Below are 27,540 nucleotides of genomic sequence, written 5' to 3'. Positions count from 1 at the left end.
TGTAATGATTGGTATGGCCTCTCTTCAGGGATAGACAATGAGGACACCTTGAGGGAGTGGATTAAACATTGTCTCCTTTAATAAATAATGTTGTGGTTTGGAGTCAGTAGGCAGGTGTCACTCTGTTCATCAGCCCTTATTTACAATAGCCTTGCACCTACATGTGATGTTTGCTTTTTCTAAGTTGGGATGTTGGGTGTGAGGTCTGGCTGACAGTTGGCGTTCCAGTTCATACTAAATGGTGTTGAGTGTACTACTGACACTCACAGTTATTTTGGAACATTGCACTAGACTCTATAATGCTTCTTGTGCAATCCTTGGTTGGACAAACACGTCAATAGACATTGGTGCACATTCTTGTGAAGATCTGGACTTAAAGCATGTATCTTTCACATTGGTTACTCTTTGAATAATACAGCTATACTGTATGTTTGTATATGTTTGGTCCAATCTGTGCTGTAGACAATGGTACATGTTTTAATGGAAAATAAAAATTGCTAAACAAATTGGGGGTTGAGGACAGGGCTCTGTGCGAGCCAGTGAAGTTCTCCTTCACTAAGCTGCTAAAAAAACTGTATTTCATTGCTCTTGTCGCTGGATTCATGTGTTACTGTCTGGGTCAAGTTCTCACTGACTTCACAAATGAACTAATCAAGAGGAAGTAACATTGACTGACAGCTAACTCATTCATACATAGCAGAGTTCTGGTGATGTCATCCTGGATCATTGCTACTTGGACCCAACGTGAGGCAATCAAATTCCTATGAGCAGATCCACCCTGCGTTCCAATACCCATACTTCGGTGCAACTGGATTCAACAGTGAGTCAATCCCAGACCAACAAGGAGACATTATTATGTGGACAGAGGTGTCTGTATGCTTTTAGCCATTTTTAGTGAAACTGTCCTTTTCCACCCAAAGAAAAACTGCTGTTACATAATTGTCTGTGCTTTTCCCTTTTGCAAACTGCACCCTGATTCACAACACATGTGTGCTCAGTAGGAGTTTAGAACATTCCCTCCCCTGCCCTGCCTTCTACGTGCATACACACACACACACACACGCGCGCGCACACACGCACACACAAACACACACACACACACACACGCACACACACACACACGCACACACACACACACACACACACACACACACACACACACACACACACACACACACACACACACACACAGAGTGTTCTCTTGTGGTTTCTCTGATGAAGACGAAGCGTAATTGACTGAGAGATTTTAAAGCCAGCGCCCGGGAGAGACGGCTTTGCTTTTCAAAAAGTAATGGAGCGAATGAGCGGATAGCTGTGGGGGAGAGTTTTTTTTTCCAGTCCATATCGGGGGATAAGGCATAATACACAGCTTTTATACAGGGCCCGCCCACAAGATGGCGCTGAGTTGTAGTAGTGTCTCTGTTTCTGCCAGCACCAGACTAGCTCAGAGGGGGAACTTGTTGGGAATATCATGGATTAAAAAGGGGCTGGGGCTGGAGCTACAGTAGGCTATATACATGGACCTGTTATAAGGCTGTATATCACTGAGGGCTTGACTCTGCTGCTGCTTTTAACAGTATATGCCTGATCACATCCACTGATGGGTTCATGGTCTTAGCACCAACTTCTCAACTGTGAGGAAAACTGCAGGTAAAATATTGTGTTCTCAAGCACTGGTCAATTTACATCAACTAAACTTTCAATAATCATTCTTGGCACTGTTCTGAAGGTTATTACAGAAGGATAAAGTCCTATAGTTAAGTTAGGTTATATATGTCTGATTTATGATACATGTTGTGCTTAAAAAACTTGCCGGAAATGCATTTATAAAACCCCTACATATATGTCCTTATTCATCAAACGGAAAAAAAGACTGTATCCAAAATCTGTTTTCTAAAACCCTTTGGACTCTAATATGCTGTGAAAATGAAATAAAGATTTTAACTCTGGCTTTATCCAACATCTAGATGTGTTTAGTTGTTTAAAGAGATGCACATGTAGCTTCATTTGCATATTTATTCAAACATTTCTGGAAAAAATTGTAATACAAAGAATTATTGTTTTAATTTAGGTTAAAGGAATACTTCACCCATACGGAACCGGCGTTCTATCATTATAACATCACCATTATAATATAATGAATGAGGTTTTGCTTCCCTGAGTCTTCCCTTGGCTTTTCCCAGCTTTCCTGTTAATCCTAACCCTACATTTTTCTTACTGTGATGTCACAGTAAGAAAAAATGTAGGGTTAGACAGTAAGACCATAAAACACTCTTTCTGCCTTTTCTCAGGCTAGGATGAACCAATTTCAATTTCTTTTGCACATTTATACTAAATAGGATCTCAGAGTTCAATACACCTTCATATTCCAACCGGTGAAGTAGGTCTTTAACAACTGGCAGGGTTTAATGATGATATCTATACGTTAAGAAGTGTACCCCATTCACCTGCAGTGACTCTTTGTCTTTGAGCATACAGTATATCTGAACACACATTAAACAACACTGCTTCCCATGGTTTCAAATAAAGCTGCAGTGGTCAACATTTCATCTCTAGTGTCAGTTGTGTGCAGACGTATGGTGGTTTCCTTTTTCTTCCTGCATTTAATATTTATCAAAAATATATCCTTTTAGGCAGCAACATGTCATGCTTTTGATTCAAACAGTGACAGTGTGGCACACACAGTGAACTCCTGAATGAGCACCAAACCCCTGTGTAAGCAGGAAAGCCCCCATGCATGCAACGCTCCCAAAATAGAACACAGCATGCGCACGTGCCGAGCGTGATAAACCCATCAACCTAAAGTTAGTATTCCTCAAATACAGACAGAGAGACAGAGAGAGAGAGGCTATGTGTGTGTGTGTGTGTGTGTGTGTGTGTGTGTGTGTGTGTGTGTGTGTGTGTGTGTGTGTGTGTGTGTGTGTGTGTGTGTGTGTGTGCGCAGACTGCAGTCATGGGGGGTTGTAGGGGGAGCTGCTAGACTAGAGTGCATTTGGTATTCAGCCGTGCCTAGTATTTATCTGTCTGCTGGCTGTCTAGTCTGGTCTGGCCTGTTAGTGGTGTGTCACCCTGCGCGCTCCCCGGGGGACTAAATTGACGCTCCAGACAGACTGCGCGTGTCTCTCTGTGTGTGTGTGTGTGTGTGTGTGTGTGTGTGTGTGTCTGAGTGTGTGTGAGTGTCTGTGTGTGTTTGTGTGTCTGAGTGTGTGTTAGTGCTGTTTTGGTGGTGGGGTGTTTGTGTGCAGATAGAGGTGGGTTGCGACAGCACAAATCGATGTGTGTCTGTCTGTACATGAGGACTTGTCTGGGGGTGTGCGTGGATGTCTGGAGTGTGTTTTTATGAATATACGTGTGTGTGTGTGTGTGTGTGTGTGTGTGTGTGTGTGTGTGTGTGTGTGTGTATGTGTGTGTGTGTGTGTGTGTGTGTGGACATGAGAATGACCTCACATCAAGGCAAAGAGAACTCTCCTTAGTGCGTCTGCATTGATGCCGCTGCTTTAGCTAACAAGACAGCAGCACATCCACAATTTGTTGCATCAGTTAAATTGCTGACAGATGCCAGGCGTAAATTGCATCAGGGTCACACGTTTTTTGTTGTTGTTCAGGGTTCGACATAACGTATAGCCCGATGGCCCGGGGCCAGTAAAATCATATGCAGGGCAAGTTGATTGGCCAGTCACTGTCCCGCCCGGGCCAGTGACTGGCCAATCACAGTTCAGTATCTTTTTGTAGACTACCTTTTTTGTAGACTATCATGGTTCATTGAAATGCGCGTTGAGAGTCGTAATGAAAGCAGTGTTTATTTAAGACTCAATATAATAAACCTAATATTAAATATATTTTTTAATGGACAACCGATGCGTGGGCGTTTTGACAGGTGGAGCAAGAAGCGGGTGCACTCTCGCTCCGTTGGCAGAGCTGCCTACCGTCCGCCTGCGAGTCGACAAATCAATCGACTTGCTTTGCCCCCTTTCTTTCTTCCCACAGCAGAGGTTGAGGTGCAGAAAGTGATAACTGCGCTTTTCCTTTATCTGCCACCGTAATGTTACAGTATTTGCATACAAGCCCCAATGGTAATACAAATGAGAGGCGTTATTTAAACGCTGTGAATGCGTCTCCGGTGATTGTGTCGGTTGTAGACAGAAACGAACGGAGGGACTCCGCTCACTGTACAGTTCCTATAGTCGCGCAGTTTGGCACTGTGTTTTCAGGCTCGAGACATTCAATCAAATCGCGGAAGTCTTTCCCATTGAAATCGCTAACGGGGAGAATATCCCCGGTTATTATTTTAGCCACAAACCACAGTTCATCTGCGCGGCGGCTCACTCGCTGGCGAGATCACACGGTGAAACGCTGCTGTGATCGGACGAACGCATTGTGTGTTTCTAAGGTGATTTAACGTCATAGTCTCAGACGAGCGTTTAACTTATGCTGCATATTTTGCACTGCATTGTTTTTTATCAATAGTTTGAAAAAATGGTCCCACACCGGACTCTTATGTGAAGCTGACACTTCATGGAGAAGTGACACTCCTGCAGCGCGCTCACGACCAGACGTGAACTCACATACACGGTGAAATATCCCATTAAAAAAACGGCATAACCCCCTGATTTTCGTATTTCTATTCTATTTTTAAAGTCAACTTGAGCGCAAGTGGAAAACCGGTCATTCGGTCGACACATTCACATCCCTAATGCATATAGAGAAAGTAAAAAACAGCCTACCACACCACAAAGAATGATCAGACCTTCATCTCTTATTTTTTTTTTATGTTTGAACATGACTTCTGCAGGTGAACTATTCATTAAACTGCCCAAATTCAAGAATAAAAACAATCAAAAATCATTAAATCAAACTACTGGACTTTAAAATACTGGCCGACTCTTTCAACATACTTTCAGTTGTAGGCTTCTAATTCAATATGTTTGCCTGGTTTTATATTATGTGTATGAGCAATATCAACATTTCATATAATTAACTAAAATAAAAATAACCAAATCTAAAGGGAATATCTATACTGTTACAGTATAGATATTCCCTTTAGATCTGGTTATCTTTCTTTATTTTTCTAATACAGGTATTATAATTATTGACACTAAATTATGAAGAAAAAAAAAGTGTGTGCAGGGCCAGTGAAAATATACAAGGGGCCAGTAAAACTCAGATCCACTGGCCCGGCGGGCCAGTAGGAAAAAAAAGTTATGTTGAACCCTGGTTGTTGTCCCCGTCCCAAAGTGTCCCTACTCTGGTGGGAGGGGCTGTGGAATTCATTGGAAACTGTCAAGGAAAATATTTTTGTTGCCTGATTGGACATAGAAACTTGGCAAAGGGATGCGGCGTCTAATGTACAACATCTGTCGGAGGTCTTTGCTTTTCTCCCCATTTACGTATTTTCCATTTTATTGCCTTACTGGTGTTCTTTAGAATTGAAATGGTATGCCCCCCACAGAGCAGGCATTTCCCCCAACAGTTATCTGTCAAAGCCTGTACAGTATATGAGTTTTTTTTTCCCCGGGGGTGGGGGGTACATTTTTTTACTATTATGAATTGCTGCAGGAGAGCAGGCACGCTGAGCAGGCCTGGGATCAGTTGAAAGCCCATCCTGTATTTTTTCTGTGTTTGTCCTGTGCACACATCAAGTAGAGATCAACCCATATGTTTTGTTGAAGGGGCCACCTGAAAGCTCTTCAGTAAAACCCATTGCATGCTCCATATACCACAGTGTGGAAACCATGCTGGTCTAGTGGAGTGGCATTTAGTCTCTCAGATTTTGAGCAGCCTAGTTTATTTATAGACTGCAGACGGTCCTGTGCTGGAGTGTGTGTGTGTGTGTGTGTGTGTGTGTGTGTGTGTGTGTGTGTGTGTGTGTGTGTGTGTGTGTGTGTGTGTGTGTAAATGTATGGGCTGGGGGGGGGGGGAATGCTCCTCTGCTGCACATGTGCCCTGAACCACAGGCCTGGTGCGGGGGGTCACCTCAAGGTTAGCCCCTTCAAAGAGCCGTCTCCATTGGCTGTGGCCCGGCCGTAACAAGGGAGTGAAACTGGAAGCGGCTCTCCCCCTCTCCCTCCCTCCCTCCCCTCCCCAAATAACAGACCAGACCGACCAGGCCCGGCCCCCCCCTGCTCTGCTCTCCCACTGCCATTGTCAAACCATGACCCGGCCGTCTGCTAGCTCTCTGAGTCAGGTCAGCCCCCCCCCCCTTCCCCCCTCCACCCTGATGGAACAGACACACTCACACACACACACAGCCACACGCACTAGACTAGCATATAACCCCTGTCCCATCCCTCTTCGGTTGTTGCCTTCAAGGCCTCCTCGTACATCTCTACGTCCCGCTGTGAATATGTGTGTCAGTGCATGTTCAGCTGCTTTTGGCTGAGAAATAACAACGTGGGACCTTGCGATAGCAGTAGTTTTAATTTTGGTGAACTATATAACTTCCGAAATCATTTTACAGGACAAGAGGGAAATAATCAATCAGGTATATGTATATTTAGCCTATAACAAATAAATAAGTACGGTGTTTTCAATATTTACTTTGGTATTTATTTTTGCAAAGGCCTCAAGTCTAAAACTAGAAAGATATGAGTCTGCTAAACAGGTGCTGCACTCTTAGCTGCATAAATTGTAATACTGATGAATAGCCAGGCAACACTATGGCCAATTAATGCATTCTGCAGCTAATATATGCAAGGACCTTCATGAATATACTATAACACACTAGACAACGCCACACATCGAGTGTCGCTGAAACTGGGGCCCCCCCTGCATAAACATTAAAATACATTAATGCGTGTTTTGCCTTTGTCACTAAAGCCAGTACGCAGAAAAGTGTGTACATGTTTGTTTATACGACCCATATCCATGTGTGTGTGTGTGTGTGTGTGTGTGTGTGTGTGTGTGTGTGTGTGTGTGTGTGTGTAGCCTATACAACAATGTAGGCTATCTCCAGAAGGTGTTATCAACATATAAAAGTCATCATTTTGCCACTCAGAAAGCCATGACTCATGTCACAATAAAACACATAGTTGTGTGTCTTACAGGGAAGTGTAAGCGTAGCCTTTATATGCCATTTAGTTCTGTTTCGTCTGGTTGATTTCAGAATTGTGGTATTTCTGTGTGCTCCTGAATGCAGCACGTCTCTATCCCCCCCCTGTCTGGCCCCTCCTCTGGCGCCCTCTGATTGGCCAGAGCGAGCCGTCTGTCAGTTAGTGGGCGGGGCGCGTGAGCCCGCTGTGTCTGCTCTGCTTATGCTGTACTGTAGTGGAGGAAGGACAGCTGCTCTCAGCGGCCAAGGGAAGGAACGGAAAAAACTATACAATGCGTTAGCTACGGACAGGCAACAACGGCTCGTGCCCCCCCAAAAATCTCCTTTCTAATTCACTGTCCACCGAGCCTCACCGGAACAGAAGCAATGGCGTGAGGAAAACAAACCGTGGGAGAATAAGTGCGGAAACTGTCGGGAGTTTTACTCGTATAGCAGACGGCGGTACTCGGCTCGCCGCTGCTTGGAAGTTTTTTCCGCTTGTTTTCCCCGTCGTGGGGCCCCGACGGTGGCGGCGGCGGCGGCGGCTCTCTCCCCGGAGCGGTGTCCCGGTCCGCCCAGCCCCATGCAAAACCTAACGGCCCCTCCTGGCGGCCCCGGCAACTCCAATGTCACCTGCTCCTGCAACTGCACCGCTTCCCAGCCACAGGGAATGGAGATATGTGAGTAGTAGTAACATTATAGTCACTTGGCGTTTCTCTATCCCATCCGTGCCTTTCAAAACCCCTTCTGCCAAGGGACTTTACAGTGTCTAATCCGTTTTATGTGCACTCTCCCAGTGTGGCGACAGAAGGACAACACATCACACCAAGTATTCATGACTCTATTCTGTGGGTAACTCTTAATGGGCCGTTTCCTGTCTGCAGGAAAACTCTTTATAGTAGGATGGCTATTCAGAATGCTTCATATGGACTTCCACTATCTGATAGAAACTTTATGCTGACATTAGAGTTGTAGGCCTCGGCCTATTTATAATAGGCTATCGTTGGTGGTCTTTATTTGACGGAAAGTTTGTCTGTAGCACACAATGTTCAGTTAGTGGTTATTACAGGCCTATTACACTTAATGTTGTGTTTAGCTCTATGTAGCCAGTAACATCCATGACATAGTCTACTTTAGGCTATTGTTAACATAGCCTACAGTTCAGATGATTGCTCTTGTAATGTAGCTTTTCCAATCGAATATACCCATTTTTACAAGAGCTTTTTCTACTGTGAGCTGTCCTTCAACTTCTTCTACTTTCTTAAAGTTTCCATCTTTAGTTTTTATAAATGTCTTTCTGTCATAGCCTACTGTGAATAGCCTAGCTTGAGGTTGAGCTTTGTGTGTGTGTGTGTGTGTGTGTGTGTGTGTGTGTGTGTGTGTGTGTGTGTGTGTGTGTGTGTGTGTGTGTGTGTGTGTGTGTGTGTGTGTGTGTGTGTGTGTGTGTGTGTGTGTGTGTGTGTGTGTGTGTGTGTGTGTGTGTGTGTGTGTGTGTGTGTGTGCATATGCTCGGAGGGCTCACCACAGAGGGTTAAATAGTTTGCCTGTCAGCATAGACAGGAAACGCTGGAATGGTATGTTATGTCTGTCTGCCTGGTGAGCGGCCCCAGAAGAGAGCGAGAGAGAGAGAGACTATCATTATCAGCTCTGCCCCTAATGCTGCTGCCTGCCTGCTAGATCCACTGCAGATGTTCCCCTCTTTATGACTGAGACACACACACACACACACACACACACACACACACACACACACACACACACACACACAGAGGAGCAGACACTTAACAGGAAGAGGACAGCCAGACGCTATACTGTAATACGTATCCACTCTGACAGAGATCTCTGCAGAGAAGACAAATAAACAGAACAGACTGGCACACATAGAGCAGACATGCGGGTAGATACATAACCAAGGCAGGCAGACAGACAAGTACGGACAGAGATATAAGCAGGAGATAGTAGGGACAGCTAGACAGGGCAGACACAAACACACACACACACACATACACACGCAGACACACACACACACACACGCACACACACACACACACACACGCACACAGACAAGCTTACAGACGGACGGACAGAGTTCAGTTACAGTGATGTGTAATTTCCATTGGAGGCCGAGTGCCAGGGCGCCGGGCAACTTGAGGTGAACGGCAGGATATCTGGTTCAGATTTGGCACTCGAAAGCGTGGGTTGACGCTGACGCCACATTGTAACCAAGAAGTGTGTGTGTGTGTGTGTGTGTGTGTGTGTGTGTTTTTGAGTGTGTGGGTGGGTGGGTGGGTGTGCGTTCGTGTCTGTGTGTGTGTGCGTGTTGTCTGGCACATGGACTGGTGTGTTCTACCACTCCGTTTTTTCTGTGGCATCATGGCACTGCGAGCCAGGAAAAAAACACACGCATAGTGGTGCATCTCCACACACGCATGCACACACCTACAAACACACATGCACACACACACCTACACACACACACACACACACACACGCACACACACACACACACACACACACACACACACACACACACACACACACACACACACACACACACACACACAGTGACATAGCACTAGCAGACGACTTGAGCCTAATTAGTTCAACCAGGAGAAACTGTCTCACTGACTCACACGGCTGCATAACAAAAAGTCTCATCATGGGGTCGACTGACTGACTGATACGTCTCAGCAATTTCTACTACAAAATGAACAGAATGCGTAGCAGTGTATTTTATGTTAATGCATTTGTCTGTCTGCGCTTGATTCTTCTAACCTTATAGGCATAAATGGCTGGCCTGGTCATTTTAGTTTTTCAAGTGCATTTTTGTAGACGGGAGCTCCATCCATCCATCCATTCACAAGTGGTTTGAAATAGCTGTGCATGTCCTACTACTACTACTATACTGTAGTGGCCAGCAGTGTCTGGGTTTTTTGAAAAGAGCTCTTGTTTGTCGGAGGGGGGGGGGGGGGGGGCGGTGATGTTGTCATGCAGACTCTGCAAAGGCTGAATAATGTAGCTCATGCTTTGATGATTCCTCTGGCGGAGAGAAGAGAGCTACAGTCTGCCTCTTTTTCTCCTTCTCCTTCTTCTTCTTTTCTTTTTTTTTCTAGCTACGGCTGTGTTCCCTCTTTCATTCAGAGCAGGAGGAGAGATAGAAGGAGTGGGGGGGCTATACGAACATGAGATGGGATGACAAGGCAGACAAGACAAGTGTTTTTCTGCCGCCCAGGAATTGAACCCCTGCCCACACACACACACACACACACACACACACACACACACACACACACAGTTGTACGGCTAGACCTGTGAGGACATTCATTGACATAATGCATTCCCTAGCCCCTTATCCTAACCCCAACCATCAAATGAAATGCCTAACCCCAACCCGTTACACTCACCCTAACCTAAACCTATAATTTATACCTGAACGTGAACCTTAAAACCGACTAGTGTTAACCCTCAAACAGCTCCTTTAAAGGCCTGTCCAAACGTGAGAGCAGGCCAAAATGTCCTCACTTTCCAAATATGTCCTCAATCTAAAACTCCAATTGGTTACAACTCCAAAAAATGGTTGTACAAGTACACACACACACACAGTAGTTATCTGCTCTACTGTAGGCGTGGTGTTATGAAATCCTAAATCCTGAGGTCAAACACCAAAGCTTGGTAATGCTCGCTGCTAAACAGTGCATGTGTTTTTCTTCTAGCCCCTCCAGTTAGCAGTCTGGTGACATTTCTAACCCACAGTGATAAGAGCTATAGCCTATTAGCCACACAAATGTAATTGTATTGACACTTAAGATTGTGTGAGTGTGTGTCTGTGTGAGTGAGTGAGTGAGTGAGTGAGTGAGTGAGTGAGTGTGTGTCTGTGAGTGAGTGAGTGAGTGAGTGAGTGAGTGAGTGTGTGTCTGTGAGTGAGTGAGTGTGTGTCTGTCTGTGTGAAGGTATGGTCCCTGCACGGTGACAGCATAGGCAAGGTCCTCTGCAAACACTCTCCACATACTCTTAACATAAGTCATTTAATCTGAGTATTGACTCTTAAGCTCCTATCAGTGGGCTCTTTCTTTAACAAGCAGGGAAGTGCTATATGCAGACAGGCCTGAGGGTGCTTTCACGTGTACTACTTGTCTTAAGGCCAACAACCTTTCTCATGTTCAATCCAGGGTGTATTGGTCTCGATAGCAACAGCAATGAGAGAGAGAGAGAGAGAGAGAGAGAGAGAGAGAGAGAGAGAGAGAGAGAGAGAGAGAGAGAGAGAGAGAGAGAGAGAGAGAGAGAGAGAGAGAGAGAGAGAGAGAGAGAGAGAGAGAGAGAGAGAGAGAGAGAGAGAGAGAGAGAGAGAGAGAGAGAGAGAGAGAGAGAGAGAGAGAGAGAGAGAGAGAGAGAGAGAGAGAGAGAGAGAGAGAGAGAATATGGATTTTTGGATTTTTGGTTATATTTTTCAAAACATTCATACATTTTCTTCTAGTATGGATGGAATCATATCTCCCATGAGAAAAACTTATGGAATGTATCATCATCCTCCTGGTTCTTCAGATGCTCACATAATACACACGTGCACTTGCCTCCCAAAGGCCAGGGTCCTTGTGTCAGACTTGAGTGGCTGACTTTGTGTGTGTGTGTGTGTGTGTGTGTGTGTGTGTGTGTCTGTGTGTGTGTGTGTTAGAGCTAGCCTGCAGCAGGGGGCCAGACAGACGGATGTAAACGGCCAGCTCTGTAATCCCTGTATGAGTGGTGTTAGTGTGTAGGTGGCAGCAGGGTCATCTGTCAACTACCTCAGGCCAAAGCAGGGCAAGGGTACTTGTTGACTCTCCCTCACACACGCACACACACACGCAAGCACACACACACACGCACACGCGCACGCAAGCACACATATTAAGATGTACACAGCGGCACAAGCTGACACACAAAAGATGTACACAGCAGCACACGCAGACACATTTAGACCCAGATGTATGCACACACACACAGGCACACACACAAGCACACACACACAGGCACACACTGTGTGTCACACACACACACACACACACACACACGCTAATGCAGACAGGCGCTCTCAGACTCAGCCAATATTTACCCTGCAGTCTCCTGCCAGACAGCCAATCCAATCTCTCCCTAAGCTCTTTGTTGTTTGTTTGGGGCTTTGTGTTTTTTTTTGCCTTCTTTTTTTTCTGCTTGTTTGCGGAGGTGTTGTTGATTTGGAATTAGTTTGGTTCTTATTTAGTTTTTTCATTATTAATGAATTTTGGTAATGAGCCCTGGATGTATAAAAAAAAAAAAAAAAAAAAAAAAATTAAACTCCAAGTGTGAATAGAAATGGTGTGGGACCTTGGGGAGATAACCAAACAACATTACAAAAAGAAAAGAAAGAAATCTTTTTTTTCCTCCTCCCAGACAGATTTCTCTTTCTGCGATCACTGCTCCTGTAATTAATTTCACAGGGAATTTCTTGCACTTGGTTAGTGTGTGTGTGTGTGTGTGTGTGTGTATGTGTGTGTGTGTGTCTCAGTGGAGCCTTATTTAGTCTGCCACCTCTTGAGTGCTTCTAGCAGTGAGAAAGAGCTCCTTGTTCCATGTCCCCACACCCTGTTTTTACACCGTGGACTTGACCCACACACGCACTCTGCTGGCACATACTCTGCCAGAAAGCACACTGCAAAAAATATGTTCTCAATGAAATCGATATAGCAGATTGCTATTACAGTTACAATACAGAATGCTCATATAGTTTTAACTTACAATTTGGTCTGTCTATGGCTTTGGGTGTTTTAACCCCCTTAAAAATCAATTTCCCCTTTTAAATTTGACCTTAAACTTAAAGATAATTTATTTGGTATGACAGAATCACACATTCTCTCATGATTGTGAGTTGTTCACCTTACTTAAAAAACAGGTGAAGGGACTTCAATGTACAATGTGTTCAGGCACTCATTTTACCTGTAATTATTGAATGAGACAATGTGCCATGCTTTTACCAGTACATCTCTGTTCTGTGCCCATGCCAGTGTTTCCCCTACCATTATACAGGGACCCCCTGCCAGGCCAACAGCAGCCTGACTTAAAAAAATAAAAATAAAAAATTATTATTATTTTAATCAATTTCTCATTGATTCCGTAATAATCATTTGCGAGCGTCTGCGCGGCACTGTCGGTCTACCCCTGTCTTAACAACCTCTCGTTTGATCATCCCATCAGCTGATCTGTGTGTCTGCTTGTGTGTGTGTAGTCTGCGCACGGCGGGCGCGATGCGCGTGTGCATTCGGTGCGCACTTGTTAAACACGGAAGCCAATCAGGCCCCCAGGACGCTGCCTTCTCCGAGCAGCCAGCATGGACAGGTGGCCACGCCTGGTATTACACGCATTAGACTGTCTGGAACGGGTCCGTAAATCAAAATGGAGATCATAGAGGTCCAGCCCAGGTCCAGCCCCATTCATTCCCAATACAATTTCGTCAAACAAGAATGTATCTCCGCTACATTTTTTCTGGATATCAATCAAAGGCTCATACTTTTCTTTAGACCATGTACTAATAGAATGGAAGTTTTCGCTTTTCAAAACGCCACCGAAAGCGTTTTATAGCCGTTTTATTTTCAGTTTTAGCCGTTAGGCGTGTAGCCGCTAAAAGGAGCCGTAGTGAAACAACCGTTGCTTTGGCCGGCCCGGCCTCCGATGGCGGGAGGAATCTTCGTGTATCACTATATTACTTTACAACGACGGGGTGTAATTTAAAGATTACATATAGAGAATCATCGGGGATTAGTAACTTATACTTCCATGGTCGATAAACAATGCAACTGTGCTCGTCCCGCTTAGCTTAATGCACGGACATATTATAACATTACACTGAGTAACGTCATGCTTCAGGGGCGTGCCACGCTCACGTGAAGCAGAAAGTCACTTCCTTGTGGCTTCCCTGCGCCAATGAGCAGCTTTCATAGGAATGAATGGGCGCCATGTTTCAATATGGTGTCCATTTCTTTATATGTCCATGAAGCCAATGAGCAGGAGCAGGACTAGCAAGCAAACGCTGAACTAATGGCAAAAATAAGATCTATGGAGATATTAAGGACTCAGTAACAGGGACGTTGAACAGGAAAAAGTGCTGAGCAAAACCAGGGTTCAACATAACTTTTTTTTCCTACTGGCCCGCCGGGCCAGTGGATTCGAGTTTTACTGGCCCCTTGTATATTTTCACTGGCCCTGCACACACTTTTTTTTTCTTCATAATTTAGTGTCAATAATTATAATACCTGTATTAGAAAAATAAAGAAAGATAACCAGATCTAAAGGGAATATCTATACTGTAACAGTATAGATATTCCCTTTAGATTTGGTTATTTTTCTTTTAGTTAATTATATGAAATGTTGATATTGCTCATACACATAATATAAAACCAGGCAAACATATTGAATTAGAAGCCTACAACTGAAAGTATGTTGAAGGGGTCGGCCAGTATTTTAAAGTCCAGTAGTTTGATGGTTGTTTTTATTCTTGAATTTGGGCAGTTTAATGAATAGTTCACCTGCAGAAGTCATGTTCAAACATTAAAAAAAAATAAGAGATGAAGGTCTGATCATTTTTTGTTGTGTGGTAGGCTGTTTTTATTACTTTCTCTATATGCATTAGGGATGTGAATGTGTCGACCGAATGACCGGTTTTCCACTTGCGCTCAAGTTGACTTTAAAAATAGAATAGAAATCCGAAAATCAGTGGGTTATGCCGTTTTTTTAATGGGAGATTTCACCGTGTATGTGAGTTCACGTCTGGTCGTGAGCGCGCTGCAGGAGTGTCACTTCTCCATGAAGTGTCAGCTTCACATATAAGAGTCCGGTGTGGGACCATTTTTTCAAACTATTAATAAAAAACAATGCAGTGCAAAATATGCAGCATAAGTTAAACGCTCGTCTAAGACTATGACGTTAAATCACCTTAGAAACACACAATGCCTTCGTCCGATCACAGCAGCGTTTCACCGTGTGATCTCGCCAGCGAGTGAGCCGCCGCGCAGATGAACTGTGGTTTGTGGCTAAAATAATAACCGGGGATATTCTCCCCGTTAGCGATTTCAATGGGAAAGACTTCCGCGATCTGATTGAATGTCTCGAGCCTGAAAACACAGTGCCAAACTGCGCGACTATAGGAACTGTACAGTGAGCGGAGTCCCTCCGTTCGTTTCTGTCTACAACCGACACAATCACCGGAGACGCATTCACAGCGTTTAAATAACGCCTCTCATTTGTATTACCATTGGGGCTTGGATGCAAATACTGTAACATTACGGCGGCAGATAAAGGAAAAGCGCAGTTATCATTTTCTGCACCTCAACCTCTGCTGTGGGAAGAAAGAAAGGGGGCAGAGTAAGTCGATTGATTTGTCGACTCGCAGGCGGACGGTAGGCAGCTCTGCCAACGGAGCGAGAGTGCAACCGCTTGTTGCTCCGCCTGTCAAAACGCCCACGCATCGGTTGTCCACTGGCCTTTCATTAAAAAATATATTTTATATTAGGTTTATTATATTGAGTCTTAAATAAACACTGCTTTCATTACGACTCTGAACGCGCATTTCAATGAACCATGATGTAGTCTACAAAAAGATACTGAACTGTGATTGGCCAGTCACTGGCCCGGGCGGGACAGTGACTGGCCAATCAACTTGCCCTGCATATGATTTTACTGGCCCCGGGCCATCGGGCTATACGTTATGTCGAACCCTGAAAACTTAGAAAGTTAAAATCGCTATGTCGCCGTGGCAACACAGCGCAGAGAAAAACGGCATGCACTCGTTTCAGTAAGTTTACAGAAGTGCCACACTGCTACTGCCTTTGACATTCTCAGAAAAGCATTCATTTATTTTCAAGGGACATATTAATTTATGTTTTAACTGTTAAGTTATCTTGAAAACAGCAGGCTATTGTAGGCCTACAAGCTGTATTTCTTTGTATTTTCAATGCTACTTTATTTTTATGTTTTAAATTGAGGAATAGGGTAGATGAAATATGATGGTCGGAATAGGGAATTTGCCTTATGTAGCACACATGTTGATAGGCTAATCATGATGTGTAGCCTATGTTAATACATTTATTTTCAACAAGGCTATTTGCATTAAAAAAATAAAGAAAATGTTTCAATAGGCTAGCTTCAAGTTGAGGTGATTCAGATTATTCCAGAAATGAGTCTAAACAGGACCTGTCTATATTAGATCTTAGTGTTTATTGTTTTTTATTGAAATCTATGTGTTTTTCTTCAATAGTTTGCATAGCTTGTGTCTCCAAATTATTACAGAAAATTGTTATAGGCAGGACATATATGACAGTTGTTAACAGAGCACAGAATTAGTGCACCAGATTGATGCATTTAACTTTAAAAAGGATAAGGTTCTCTTCTGCAGGGGCATGCCCCCAGGCCCCCCACTAGAAGGTCCATTCTCACCCAGCAGGATCTAAAAATCCTGTGAGAAACACCACATGTACAGTACAAACGTACTGAATGTGAAAGCGTAACCCTATGCCCTCATTTTTAACGGGCTGTCAAATGGGGTTAGTTTTGGCCAATTTCTTCTAGAAATTTGGTACGCATGCGGCGCGCATACTCTTTATCAGCTCTTACCACCGGGCCTAAAAAACATTCTAGGGGAAACACTGCATGCCATTATGTGTTGTGCCTTTGCATTCACCGCTTTTGTTAGGCCTTTAAGTATACACACACGGTGCTTGTGAATATAACATGTGTTTGTTTACAAGAACACTCCACAGGCCAATGGCCACCTTTTCAAATGAATATGTGTTGTTGTTGTCCTGAAGGACAGAGTGGATAGAAGCTGTGTGGTTGATGAGTAGCCTCCCCTGTTTGTTTGTTTGTTTGTTTGTTGGGGCTGAAGGTGTCTTTGTCCAGGACGTTTCACTATACATTATGTCATGTTGGCACAGCAGGGCTTAGACATGTCATGCTGGCCTTTCTTTTTATGGCACCTTTTTCTCCCCCTTTGACTTATTTCAAATGATTTGTTATTGCCTTAAATCAGCCTTACCACCATCAAGGTTTTTCCAACATGCACATCTGTATTTTAGAATCAAGCCTACAAAGCCTTGAAGTTCCAGACAGATCTAGCATGCAGCTTTAGGCTCACTTCAGCTGAGGTCAAGTTCAGCCAGTCACTTCCACTACTTGTCCCTGGATCACCTCCACAGTGCCCCGGCAGCATTCACAACCTCGTCACTGGCTGCTGGTTGCTGCCTGGGACTCCCTTTGTGTCTACATTTTACACCCCCCAACCCCTCACACACTCACAAGACCTTCACTCTTGGTTCCCAAAATGCCCTTGGGACTTGGGGGCAGATTTGTAGTCCTAGTGTGTTTGAAGACAGGCCATCCGTCAAGTGTGTGTGCGTGTGCGTGTGTGTGTGTGTGTGTGTGTGTGTGTGTGTGTGTGTGTGTGTGTGTGTGTGTGTGTGTGTGTGTGTGTGTGTGTGTGTGTGTGTGTGTGTGCGCGCATGTGTTGGTGGGGGGTTGTAAGTACTAGTCTGCTGTCTCTGTCAACAATCTATTTACACACAGTTGGAGCGTCTGAAATGTTAAAGAGACCTGGTGTGTGTGCAAAACATAGTCCCCCCCCCCCCCCTCCATAACCATACATATCACACAGCGGCGGCTCGCCCATAGAGGGCGATAGGGCGACGCCCTCCTTGAGCCATACAAGCAAAAAACTAAAATATAATAAGGATAATAATAATGATGAAAAAAAAATGTTTTTGTATTTGTATTTATAATCGTAATTTATTATTTCAATACAGTTTTTACCTGCATCTAAGTCTGAATATCATTGTACAATCAGCGAGATTATTGTCAGGAGCCGCCACTGATATCACAGTCAAACAAGACACACATAACAGACAGGACATTTCGTCTTTGTAGCACATCATTTGTTTTTCCCAGCATTGAGACAGATGAAAATGGCTGCCATGTTTTTATTATCCTTTGTGAACCTTGCAGTCTCTCTGGATGTCATCAAACCATGTAAGACGCCATCATTGTTTTGGAATGACAAATGCTGTTTTGGATGTGTACAGGGGAAAAGAAAAAAGTTCCAATCCCCATACTTCCCTACTATTTAGTATGCCAGAAAAAGATTTAGGATGTCCCAATACATGCAGGTCAATTGTAGTATGCTGAAAATACATAAATGCCCCACTAACTCCAATAGCATTTTGGAGTATTTGTCTTTATTCTTGATATTTTTTGACATAATGAAAAAGAAACATCCTTATCTGATTTATTTTTCTCTCCTGTGGCCCTAAAACTCTTCTGTACTTTTGTATGTAGTGTAGTAAAAAGGAATAGTATGTGAACGCAGTGACAGTCTTCAAGTGGTTTGCAGAATTCTTCCTTGGATCATTTTGAAGAGGCTTCCAATGGTGAGGTTTTTCAAAGGGAGGTCACTGGTGTAGGGCCATTTTAGAGGTTTGTGGAACATCACTTTAGAGAGGGGGGGGGGGGGGGGGCTTAGTGCCTTGGTAGCAGTATAATATACATGATCAACAACCATTCCCATGACATGTACAAAGGAAAGCTTTTTGCATGACTGCTAATTCTGAGAAATGAAAAAGCTTAGAACTGTGCAGCATTATTTTCAGTATAGTATCACCATTTAAGATGATACTGGACAAATTATTTAAAGTTTCACTATGTAACTTTTGGTGTGTCAGAGAAGTGGACATTTTTTAAGGTAATTTCTCACAACTGATTAATTAAACTTTCCTAACAGGAAAATTGGATCCCTGGATGAAGTTAGAAAGCTAGTGGGAAGTTAGTGGCTCAAGACAGAGAATTGCATTGTGGGTAAAAGCAGTTGCTGGCTTTTGAGAAGGATGAAAAATGCATGGAATGAAATCACAATATCTGCTACATTGATTTAGCTCCTTTTTCTTTGTCCAAGGTGAGCCTGAGGGTGTTTCAAGAGTGCATTGATTCAATCTATGGAGTTCTTCTTTAAATAATGGATTTTGAATCCTTTCTCATCAGCCAATTGTAAGATGTTTCTGTGATGACCAAGTGCCCCCCAAACCATGTTTAACGTTTTAGAATCTAAATCTTCTGGGCTGACGGACATTCCAGACAGTAGTCAAGTCACATGCATATAAGTACACATCTGTCAACATGTTAGCTGTAACATCCACTACAAAGGCAAATCTGAACTCCTTGTTTGTCTTTCGTCTTACTGTCGGCTTATTAAAGTCATATGACTAAATGATAACTACACAGTCTTAATAATAATAATAATAATAATAACTTTAATTCATATAGTATATTTCAAGGGACATAACACCGCTTTACAAAGTCGGACATAAAAAGGCCAGCAAAGCAAGCAAGCAAACAAACAAATGAGTCAAATAAAGGAATAGACTCGATGGTAATTCCAGTTGGACCCAGTTGGCAGAAGTCAGAGAGAATTAGTCTGCTTTTCAGTGTCGAGGGAATTTGAGATTTTGTCTTCACCGATTCAGTGTTTTAGTTTTTGGATTTGACTTGCATCCGCAGATCAATCTCGAGTGTTTTTGCCAAAGTTAATCTCATTATATTTGTCTCATACATCCAAAAGTTGTTTTCCCTCTGCGAGAACAAGACAGCGGTGGGTTGAGAATTAGTGAAAGAGTTGTGTTGCTGTTTTTAATTGCCTGAATATGACTGTTGTCGTGCGCAGTGATTGACAAGTGGTTGCGTGTTGCCTAGCGCCATCAAGATGCCTCTCAGTGCAACAGAAAAACAAAACAGCTCAGTTTGACTGGAATCCCAGCTGAGAGAACGATGAACACATGGCTGTGTTTTAATAATGTATATTCTTTAGAGTAGGTGGCAATTATCAAAAGTGGAAAGCTAACTCTATACAAGCAATTTTTGATTTGTAAACTAGCTATATATTAACACTGTGGGTACTGTACCCCCTCTCGTCTCCCCAGTCCCACCCATGTGGAAGAGGCCCCATCCCAGCTGGGCCCCTGGCTGCTCCCTGGAGGACTGGCTCTAGCTCTGACCTTATCACAGGATATTACTGTGGATTAGCCCATAGCCAGAGAGAGAGAGACATACAGAAAGTAATAATGAGGAGAAGACCCTGGATGCTTCAAATACCTGTAAGGGCTGGTTCATGATACATGGTACACTTATATATCATGATATTGCGATGCGATACTGTGATATATTACGATATTCCACATAGTTCACTGAAAATGTAAAAACAGAGCTGAGATATAAATAAGATATTAATTTACCAGTTAACCCCGCTGTTCGCTAAATGAACAGGCTTAATACGTGACCTTGTTTATTGCTCTGATTGGTTGTAGTGCTATCCAATTGCGTGCAGTGGTATTTTAGATGCACCTGTAGGTGCCGCCCCTTTAGTTGGGAAGGTCTATTGATCTTGGCCAGACCCTTTATCGTTCTAGATGTGGGTCTGGATTTCGAGGCTAGCTGTAGTTCACAACTTGTTTAAAACTAGATTTTTGAAATATATCATAATTTCATCATATATTATTTGCCGTATGGAGTCTTACTACCTGTGCAGCAGCAGGATTAAACACATGGCTTTCCCTTTAGTACGTATAACGCCGGGAGTAGTTGATATATCCATAGGTAAAGACTGCACTCTGCCAAACCTTCCACAGATGCTCTTTACTCAACATTCTGTGGTGGTGAACTAGTATACTGTCTGTGGGGGCATTTTGTAATTTTGTTCACATTTTAACCCAGTTTAACCTCCCAGCCCGGAGTCAAGTAGTGGAAGCTGTGTGTGTGGGAGGAGGCAGAGAAAGGAGCCTGTGGTCTCATATCCTCCTCTCCTCCCTAGTCCTCTAGTCTGCGGTAGTGATTGAGACGGCTGGCTGCTTTTTGGCCCCTCTCCCTTTCCATCCAGACACAGCAGTCAGACAGACAGCGCACCACCCCTTCCTCCTCCTCTCTCTCTCTCTCTCTCTCTCTGTGTGTGTGTGTCTCTCTCTCTCTCTCTCCCTGGCAGCAGCCACCAGCTGACCCCAATCAGGCACAGGACCTGCTCTATTGTCTGGGGCTGGGGACAGGGGACATGGAACACACACACACACACACACACACATGAACCCAGACAGGGGGTCAGAGGGAGATAGAGGGCTGTCTGGTCTGGCCTGCCTCTTTGACTCCCAACCCCCAACAGCCACCACAACTACTCTCCTCTCATGAGCTTTTTTTCCCATCATGCAGCTCTTTATGTAGATGATCACTTGATGTTGACCAGTTGAACTATACAGTGGTATGGGTATACATCTGCCCTATGGATATCAAATCAGTACACAACACACAGAATTGTAAGTGTTGATGAGCATTATTCTTCTCCACTATTCAGATTTCTGCCATTTAGCTTTAAAGGTGCAGTCAGCCTTTCTGGAGAAACTCTTGTTGCCAGAAGCAGTGAATATCTCCTAAAGGTCCTCTACCTACTGTGTGTGTGCTGAAAAATAATCCAGTATTAAAACACAGCCTAGGCTCTGTAAATGGGTATGTTGCTGGCTATACATACCCTTTGTCTACATACCAGTTTATAGGGCCTGGGCTGTGTATTATCACCAGCTTTTTTTTGTGCACACACACAGTACAGACATGTAACAGATTGTGACCACACACACACACACACACACACACACACACACACACCAACACACTATTTTAGTGTTCATTAACACATGTGGAAAATGGAGAGAAAGAAGATAGGGATGGCACACATCTCTGTCTCTCTTTCCGTTCCTGATCTCGACACTTGGCATTCTTCGCTTTAAGCTAATGTGGCTCCTGGCTAGCACCGCTACCGCTAATGATGATTAGGGCTCCCGCTTGGAGGATCCTGTGTGTGTGAATTATTAATATAGGTCATAGTCCCAGCATCCGGCTTGGCCCAGCCCAGTGCCGTCCCAACACTGTGGCAGTACAGCGCCCCATGCTCACCCATCTGTCAGCAGACACATTCACCTACACACAGGTCTTCTCCAGGTTATACACAAGCCCCAACCACAGCCAATTCTACCAGCATTCAATGAGGAAGTGACAAAAAATGCAGTTTTCCCAGTGGCCACTTTGGGGCAGGTTTCATACTAGAGCAATTTCTCTTGTTAAATAGGCCGTTTTCACAGCATCATTAAACCTTTCTAGTCTGTATGTTTTAGGTCGTATCTCCATGGTAGCACTGAGTGGGGTGATTTTTTTTCTGTACCAGTCTAGTTTCTATTCTGTTGCAGGTTAAAATGTATGAATAATTAGGGGCGCGGCCTCTTGAGTGACAGCTAGCCGCAGGGCCCTAACTTTGACTCGGAATTATACGTCAGCTAGATGGGCGTATCTCCCTCCACCTAACGTCACATCAATGCCCTTTTTTGGTAGGAGGAAATGAGGCGGAGTCAAAATCTGACAACGATGGCTACGCGCATAGGAGAGGACGATTGGGTGCAGTTGAAATAACTGACATCACCCCGGATGCTACGTCCCTTTTATATACTATCTATGGTTACACATTATTAAAGGACCACTCCAAATGTTACACTCTGTCCACTGTCCTAAACTAGTCGAAATTCTTCCCATTTGCGTCTGTGAAATGAATTCTTTCCATAGACATACAGTCCCCCTACCCAGCTCTGCAGCACCCATGGCTGCTCATTTACCGCAATTATATTGGGATGAGACAAGAATGTTAATGGGAAGACTTTATTGTTCCTCATAACTTCCTTCCCATGATGAATTGCATGCGTACATATCTGTGTGAGTGGCTGAGTGCCCCATTTCAAGAGCCAAATTGCTTTCCCTCCGTTAATATGTGACTGTTGCTGCATTGAATGTCTAGGAGCCTGTGTGTGTGTGTTTTTCTGTGACTGTGACTGTGTGTGTGTGTGTGTGTGTGACTGTGTGTGTGTGTGTGTGTGTCAGCCCTAAACAGAGACAGACATGCCCTCTCAGCTCTTTTTGCTCTGCAGAAGTGCGTACACAGAGAGAGAGAGAGAGAGAGAGAGAGCGAGTCAGACTGCAGCCCCATGCAGGGTTGAATGGCAGTGGACCAGCCCCCCAATCCCATATTTCATCATTCTGCTGGTAGAGAAAAAAGGCCAAATTGTCAAAACATTTCCTCCAAGCTGTCCAGTGAATTGGTCTAAGTGGAAATGCATGATCTTCAACTGACTTTTTCTGCCTACTGTCAAGAAAAGAGAAAGCCTCTACTGTCAGTGGGAGGCTGTGGGGCGAAGTGAGTAGGGCGGTCCTCCCTCAAATACAGGGCCGGTGGTTCGATCCCCCGTCCTCCCTGCCACATTTCGAAATGTCCCTGCACGGGATAATTAGCCTGCTATCTGTGTGTGAATGGTAACGTGGGAATGGGAACAGGTCTCCCTTGAAAAAAGAGTCTCCTGTCTAAATGGGATTAACCTGTATAAATAAAGGTTAAGAAAAAAATAATAACCCAAAAGATTCCCGGAGAAGATATCAGGTGTTGAAAACTAGTATGTATGCTAATACACTGAAAACAATGCATCTGGTTTGTCCAATGATATTGTCCATGTCAAATGAAATCTACAACAACATCAAAGTGCGTGGGTGTTGCTAAATAGTTGATATCTCTTAGTTCCACTCTTGTCTTTTTGTCGCCCCCCAAAAAAATTGTTTTAGCTCATGTCGCCTTCAGCTCAGTCTTCGCCGTGAGCTGAACTCCCCCAGTGGCTCGTCTACAGAGAGATGGAGAGAGCAGGAAAGAAGGGAGAGAGAGAGAGAGAGAGAGGGAGGTGTGGTTGGGAGAGACCAGAGTGAGAGACCAGAGAAAGATAGTACAAAAGGGAAGAAGATAAAAAAAATGAAGGATGTCTGGTCTGTTTTGTGATGCTCTCCCCGTCCGCTCCACACAGGGACCTTCACTGAAGGCTTCATCAAAAGCACAAGTGAAGCTTCATATAATAACTTCTGCCTGATCAATCCATTCTCTTCTCAGCCCTTGAAGATACACACCAAAATGTACTCAGTCATTATGCTAGTGCTACCCAGACCGATGCTAACTTGGCTAAGAAGATAACTGTAGAGTTAACTCATTTGTAGACTCAAGTGCAAACCCAAATCCTTGCCTTTTAATGACAAAGGTTTCTGCTCCATTTTAGCAGCTAGCATCCGACATACTGCCACAGAGTGTATTGTGATTAATTTGTAAGTCATACAAAGGAACCCTTTACACATTTGACCTTCCTATGTCCAGGTGAGGGAGGTGTGGAGACCCAGTGGGTTGGTCTTCCTCCCATATGATTCCAGTTTAACTCTGTGTTTGGTGAGACAGGAGCTCCACTCTCCTCCCCTCTCAACCCCTTCACTCCCCCCCAGTACCAGGCTCGATTTCTCCCACTGAGAGCCTAACAGATTGTGGACATCTCCAACACTCCACCTCCATTACTGCCCACACCTCACTGCCTGCTTCTCCTCCTTCTTCTTCTGCAGCCTCTTTTTTCTTCCTTTTCTTTTTCCCTCTGTCGTTCAGCAGCTGTTGCTCAGCACCGCGCTGGAGTTCAGCCTGCGGTCACGGCCAAGTGTTCAGCGGGGAAAAAAAAAAGTTTTTTGCAAGACTCCCCCCACCCTAACTTCTCTTTATCTTTCATTTTCCTCCTGGTATACATGCACACCAGCTCTCTTTTTTTCCCTCCCTTTTGCACTGACGTTGCTTCCCTCTCTCACTCCCACTGTCTTTATTTATCTTTTTGGTCTCTCTTTTTCTTTCTTCCTCCCTCTCTCTCTCTGTCTCTCTCTCTCTCTCCTGCCTAATCCTGCCTGCCAGGCATTGCTTCATGGTTGTTAAGCATCTCAACCAGAGGAAGGAGGAGGATGTGTTGGGGAGTGGAGGCTCTGCTAGTCATCTGGTGAAGCCTATTGAGCTAACTAAAGCGTGGTTGTTTTGCTCCGCTGGCCCGGCACAATGCAGAGCGCATGTGGAAGACATGTGTACAGCCACTCAAGCAGAGGGCTGGAGGGAGTGGGAGAGGAGGTAGGAGTGTAGACATGGGCTGCTAGGATATTCTAACAGTATGATAACCTTAAGCCAGAAAAAAACACAGTATCAAGGTATTCGGTTACAGCTCTCAAATGTCTTATTTTGAATTTTCCGGGTAAACAAATGAAAGAAAGGGGGGCGCCCTTAGCTCAGTTGGTAGGGCGTGCCCCCCGGGCCGGGCCCAGCAGCAGACCCGGGTTCGATTCCCGCCTGCGGTCGTTCTCTGCATGTCACTCCCCTCTCTGCCCCATTTCACCTCTGTCTCTCTGCACTGTCAATAAAGCATAAAAATGCCAAAAAATATCTTTAAAAAAAAAATAAAAAAAAAAGCCGAACACAATCTTTTTATTTTTCAACAACATAAAGAAAATGCTGAACATTAATAAACCTGTATGACAACATAATACATTAAATCATTGAAATGGAAATAAAAGCATTCCTTTAAGTGAGCAGCTCAAGAAGGTATAGAGAGACCTGCTCGCGTTCTACACATTTCACTCTTAAGTATAACTGATGATGCAGGGATATTCTGAACATCAATAAATAACTTGTCTGTTAACATCCTTGAGTGTTTCAAACAGCGGTGTATACCTTGAAAGCGGTTGTGGGTAAAGTGTGTGAAGTGACAGAGAAGAGGTGGAATACACAGAGACAGCAGAGGAGGAGAGCGGGGAACGACAAAGGTAAAAAAAAGGATGGATGGCTTTACAATGAGACAGTAGCAGCCCATGGATAAAATACAGACTGAAGGAGAGTGAGTGAGGAGTGAGTGTGACAAAAAAAAAGAGTAGAAGGGACAGACAGAGAGAGAGAGAGAGAGAGACTGACAGAGAGAGAGGGCCAGTCCATCTTGGTGGAGAGACAGTGAGTCATAGCAGGAGAAAACGCCACGCAAGCATATGCTGCCGCGTTGAGGAGGAGCTGTTTTTTTTTTCCAAAATGGAAAACCAGTTATGATTTGCGGGGCAGAGATGCAAAAAAAAAAAAAAAAAGATGAATAGCAGATGAAAGTGAGTTATTCCAAACAGACGGGCTGTAATTACAACAGCAGAAGAAGGAGGCCGTTTGTCTTTAGCTGTTGCTATGAGGAAGCAGGGCTCTCCCTTCTCTCATTATGTCTCTTAACTGTTTTGCTGTTGTTCGCATTTCTGAACTTTACCTCAGAGTGACCCTGCGTTCCAATACCCATACTTCCCTACTATTTAGTATGCCAGAAAAAGATTTAGGAGGTACCAAATACATGCACGTCAATTGTAGTATGCTGAAAATATATAAATGCCCCACTAACTCCAATAGCATTTTTTTTCCTTTATTCTTGACATTTCTCGATGTCAATGAAAAAAAAAAAATCTACCTAATCTGATATTTTTTTCTCGTCTGTGGCCCTAAAACTCTTCTGTACTTTAGTATGTAGTGTAGTAAAAAGTACGTGATATGGAACGCAGGATGAGTTTCTCGGTGAAGTGTGAAATGTGGCTGCGACCGAACAGTCGTTGGCGTGTCTGTCCATTATAGATTATTCCTCTCGGTGTTTTTAATTGCTCCTTCAGTCTTTTTAAAAATGTCAGCAGAACGCACGGTGACAAACGGCCATCACAAGTTCCCACAGCTCAAGTTTACTTCCTCGTATATTGTTTGTGCTGTCTGACTGCACGACCGATTCCCCCAAAAGATCAATGAAAAGAGCAATCATCACATTAATTTACAGTATGAGTTTATGTAAATTGTTGGTTCATTTACGTCTATTGACACTTATTAAGGGTGGTAGGATGGGCTAGAGAAAAGGGGGGGTCGACCAGTAATCATGAGGTCGCTGGTTCGATCCCCGGCACCAGACAGGAGGGTGTTATTTGTTAAGACTAGTGGTGGCTGTTCTTACATTGTCTGACAAATGAGACATTTTCTTCTTAAAAAAACATGTTGGAAAAACCCCATATACCAAGCAGCTCTAGTTTGGATGTGTCCTGTGTCTCACCCACACACTCCCCCCCTGCTGTCTGGGGTTGGCTCATTACAACACACACACACACACAATCACAGACACACACACACACACACACACACACACACACACGGGCAGCCTACGCCTTGGGAGGTGTCTGCTGTGGAAACCCCACTTTAGAGTTGCGTGGTATAATACTAATCTGCTGTCCTGTGGGGGTGAGGTGTGGGGGGATATGGAGGGGGGGGGGGGGGATTTAACATGTTCCAAGAAGCACACACACACACACACACAGACCATTGGTTTCTACCTCCTCCTCTCTTCTCTCATCTCCTGTTTTTTCTGTTTTTTTTTTTCTCTCCGTTGTGTTTTGTTTGTCAGAGATGAGACGCAGCGCCGCCTGCACACCTCTGTTGTTTGTCTGCCTTTAACATCTGTCTGCCTTTACCACATTCTCTCCTCCGCACCTCTATCTCTCCCTCTTTTCACCCTGTCCCTCTCTTCTGTCCATTCCCCTACTCTTATCTGTGT

General features: G+C 44.2%; 1 protein-coding gene across 2 annotated transcripts in view; it reads left to right on the top strand.

Moving 5' to 3' along the window:
- LOC307259790 (low-density lipoprotein receptor class A domain-containing protein 4-like) overlaps window positions 1-27,540 on the top strand; it is a gene marked incomplete at its 5' end in the record, with an annotated part of 146,500 nt that overhangs the window by 91,813 nt on the left and 27,147 nt on the right. The window contains one exon of one of the 2 annotated variants that reach the window (XM_080039792.1): window positions 7,278-7,707. The exons of the other annotated variant lie outside the window; for it this stretch is intronic. Coding sequence (XP_079895918.1) covers window positions 7,611-7,707 — 97 coding nt within the window. Of the gene's footprint in view, window positions 1-7,277; window positions 7,708-27,540 lie in introns of those variants that run through there. 2 annotated transcript variants of the gene reach the window in all.

This window comes from Ammodytes marinus (assembly GCF_949987685.1).
Source record: "Ammodytes marinus genome assembly, chromosome: 13".
Lineage (NCBI taxonomy): Eukaryota > Metazoa > Chordata > Actinopteri > Uranoscopiformes > Ammodytidae > Ammodytes > Ammodytes marinus.
The sequence above is the reverse complement of the archived record's forward strand: the minus strand, read 5'-3'. Positions and strand labels throughout refer to the sequence as shown.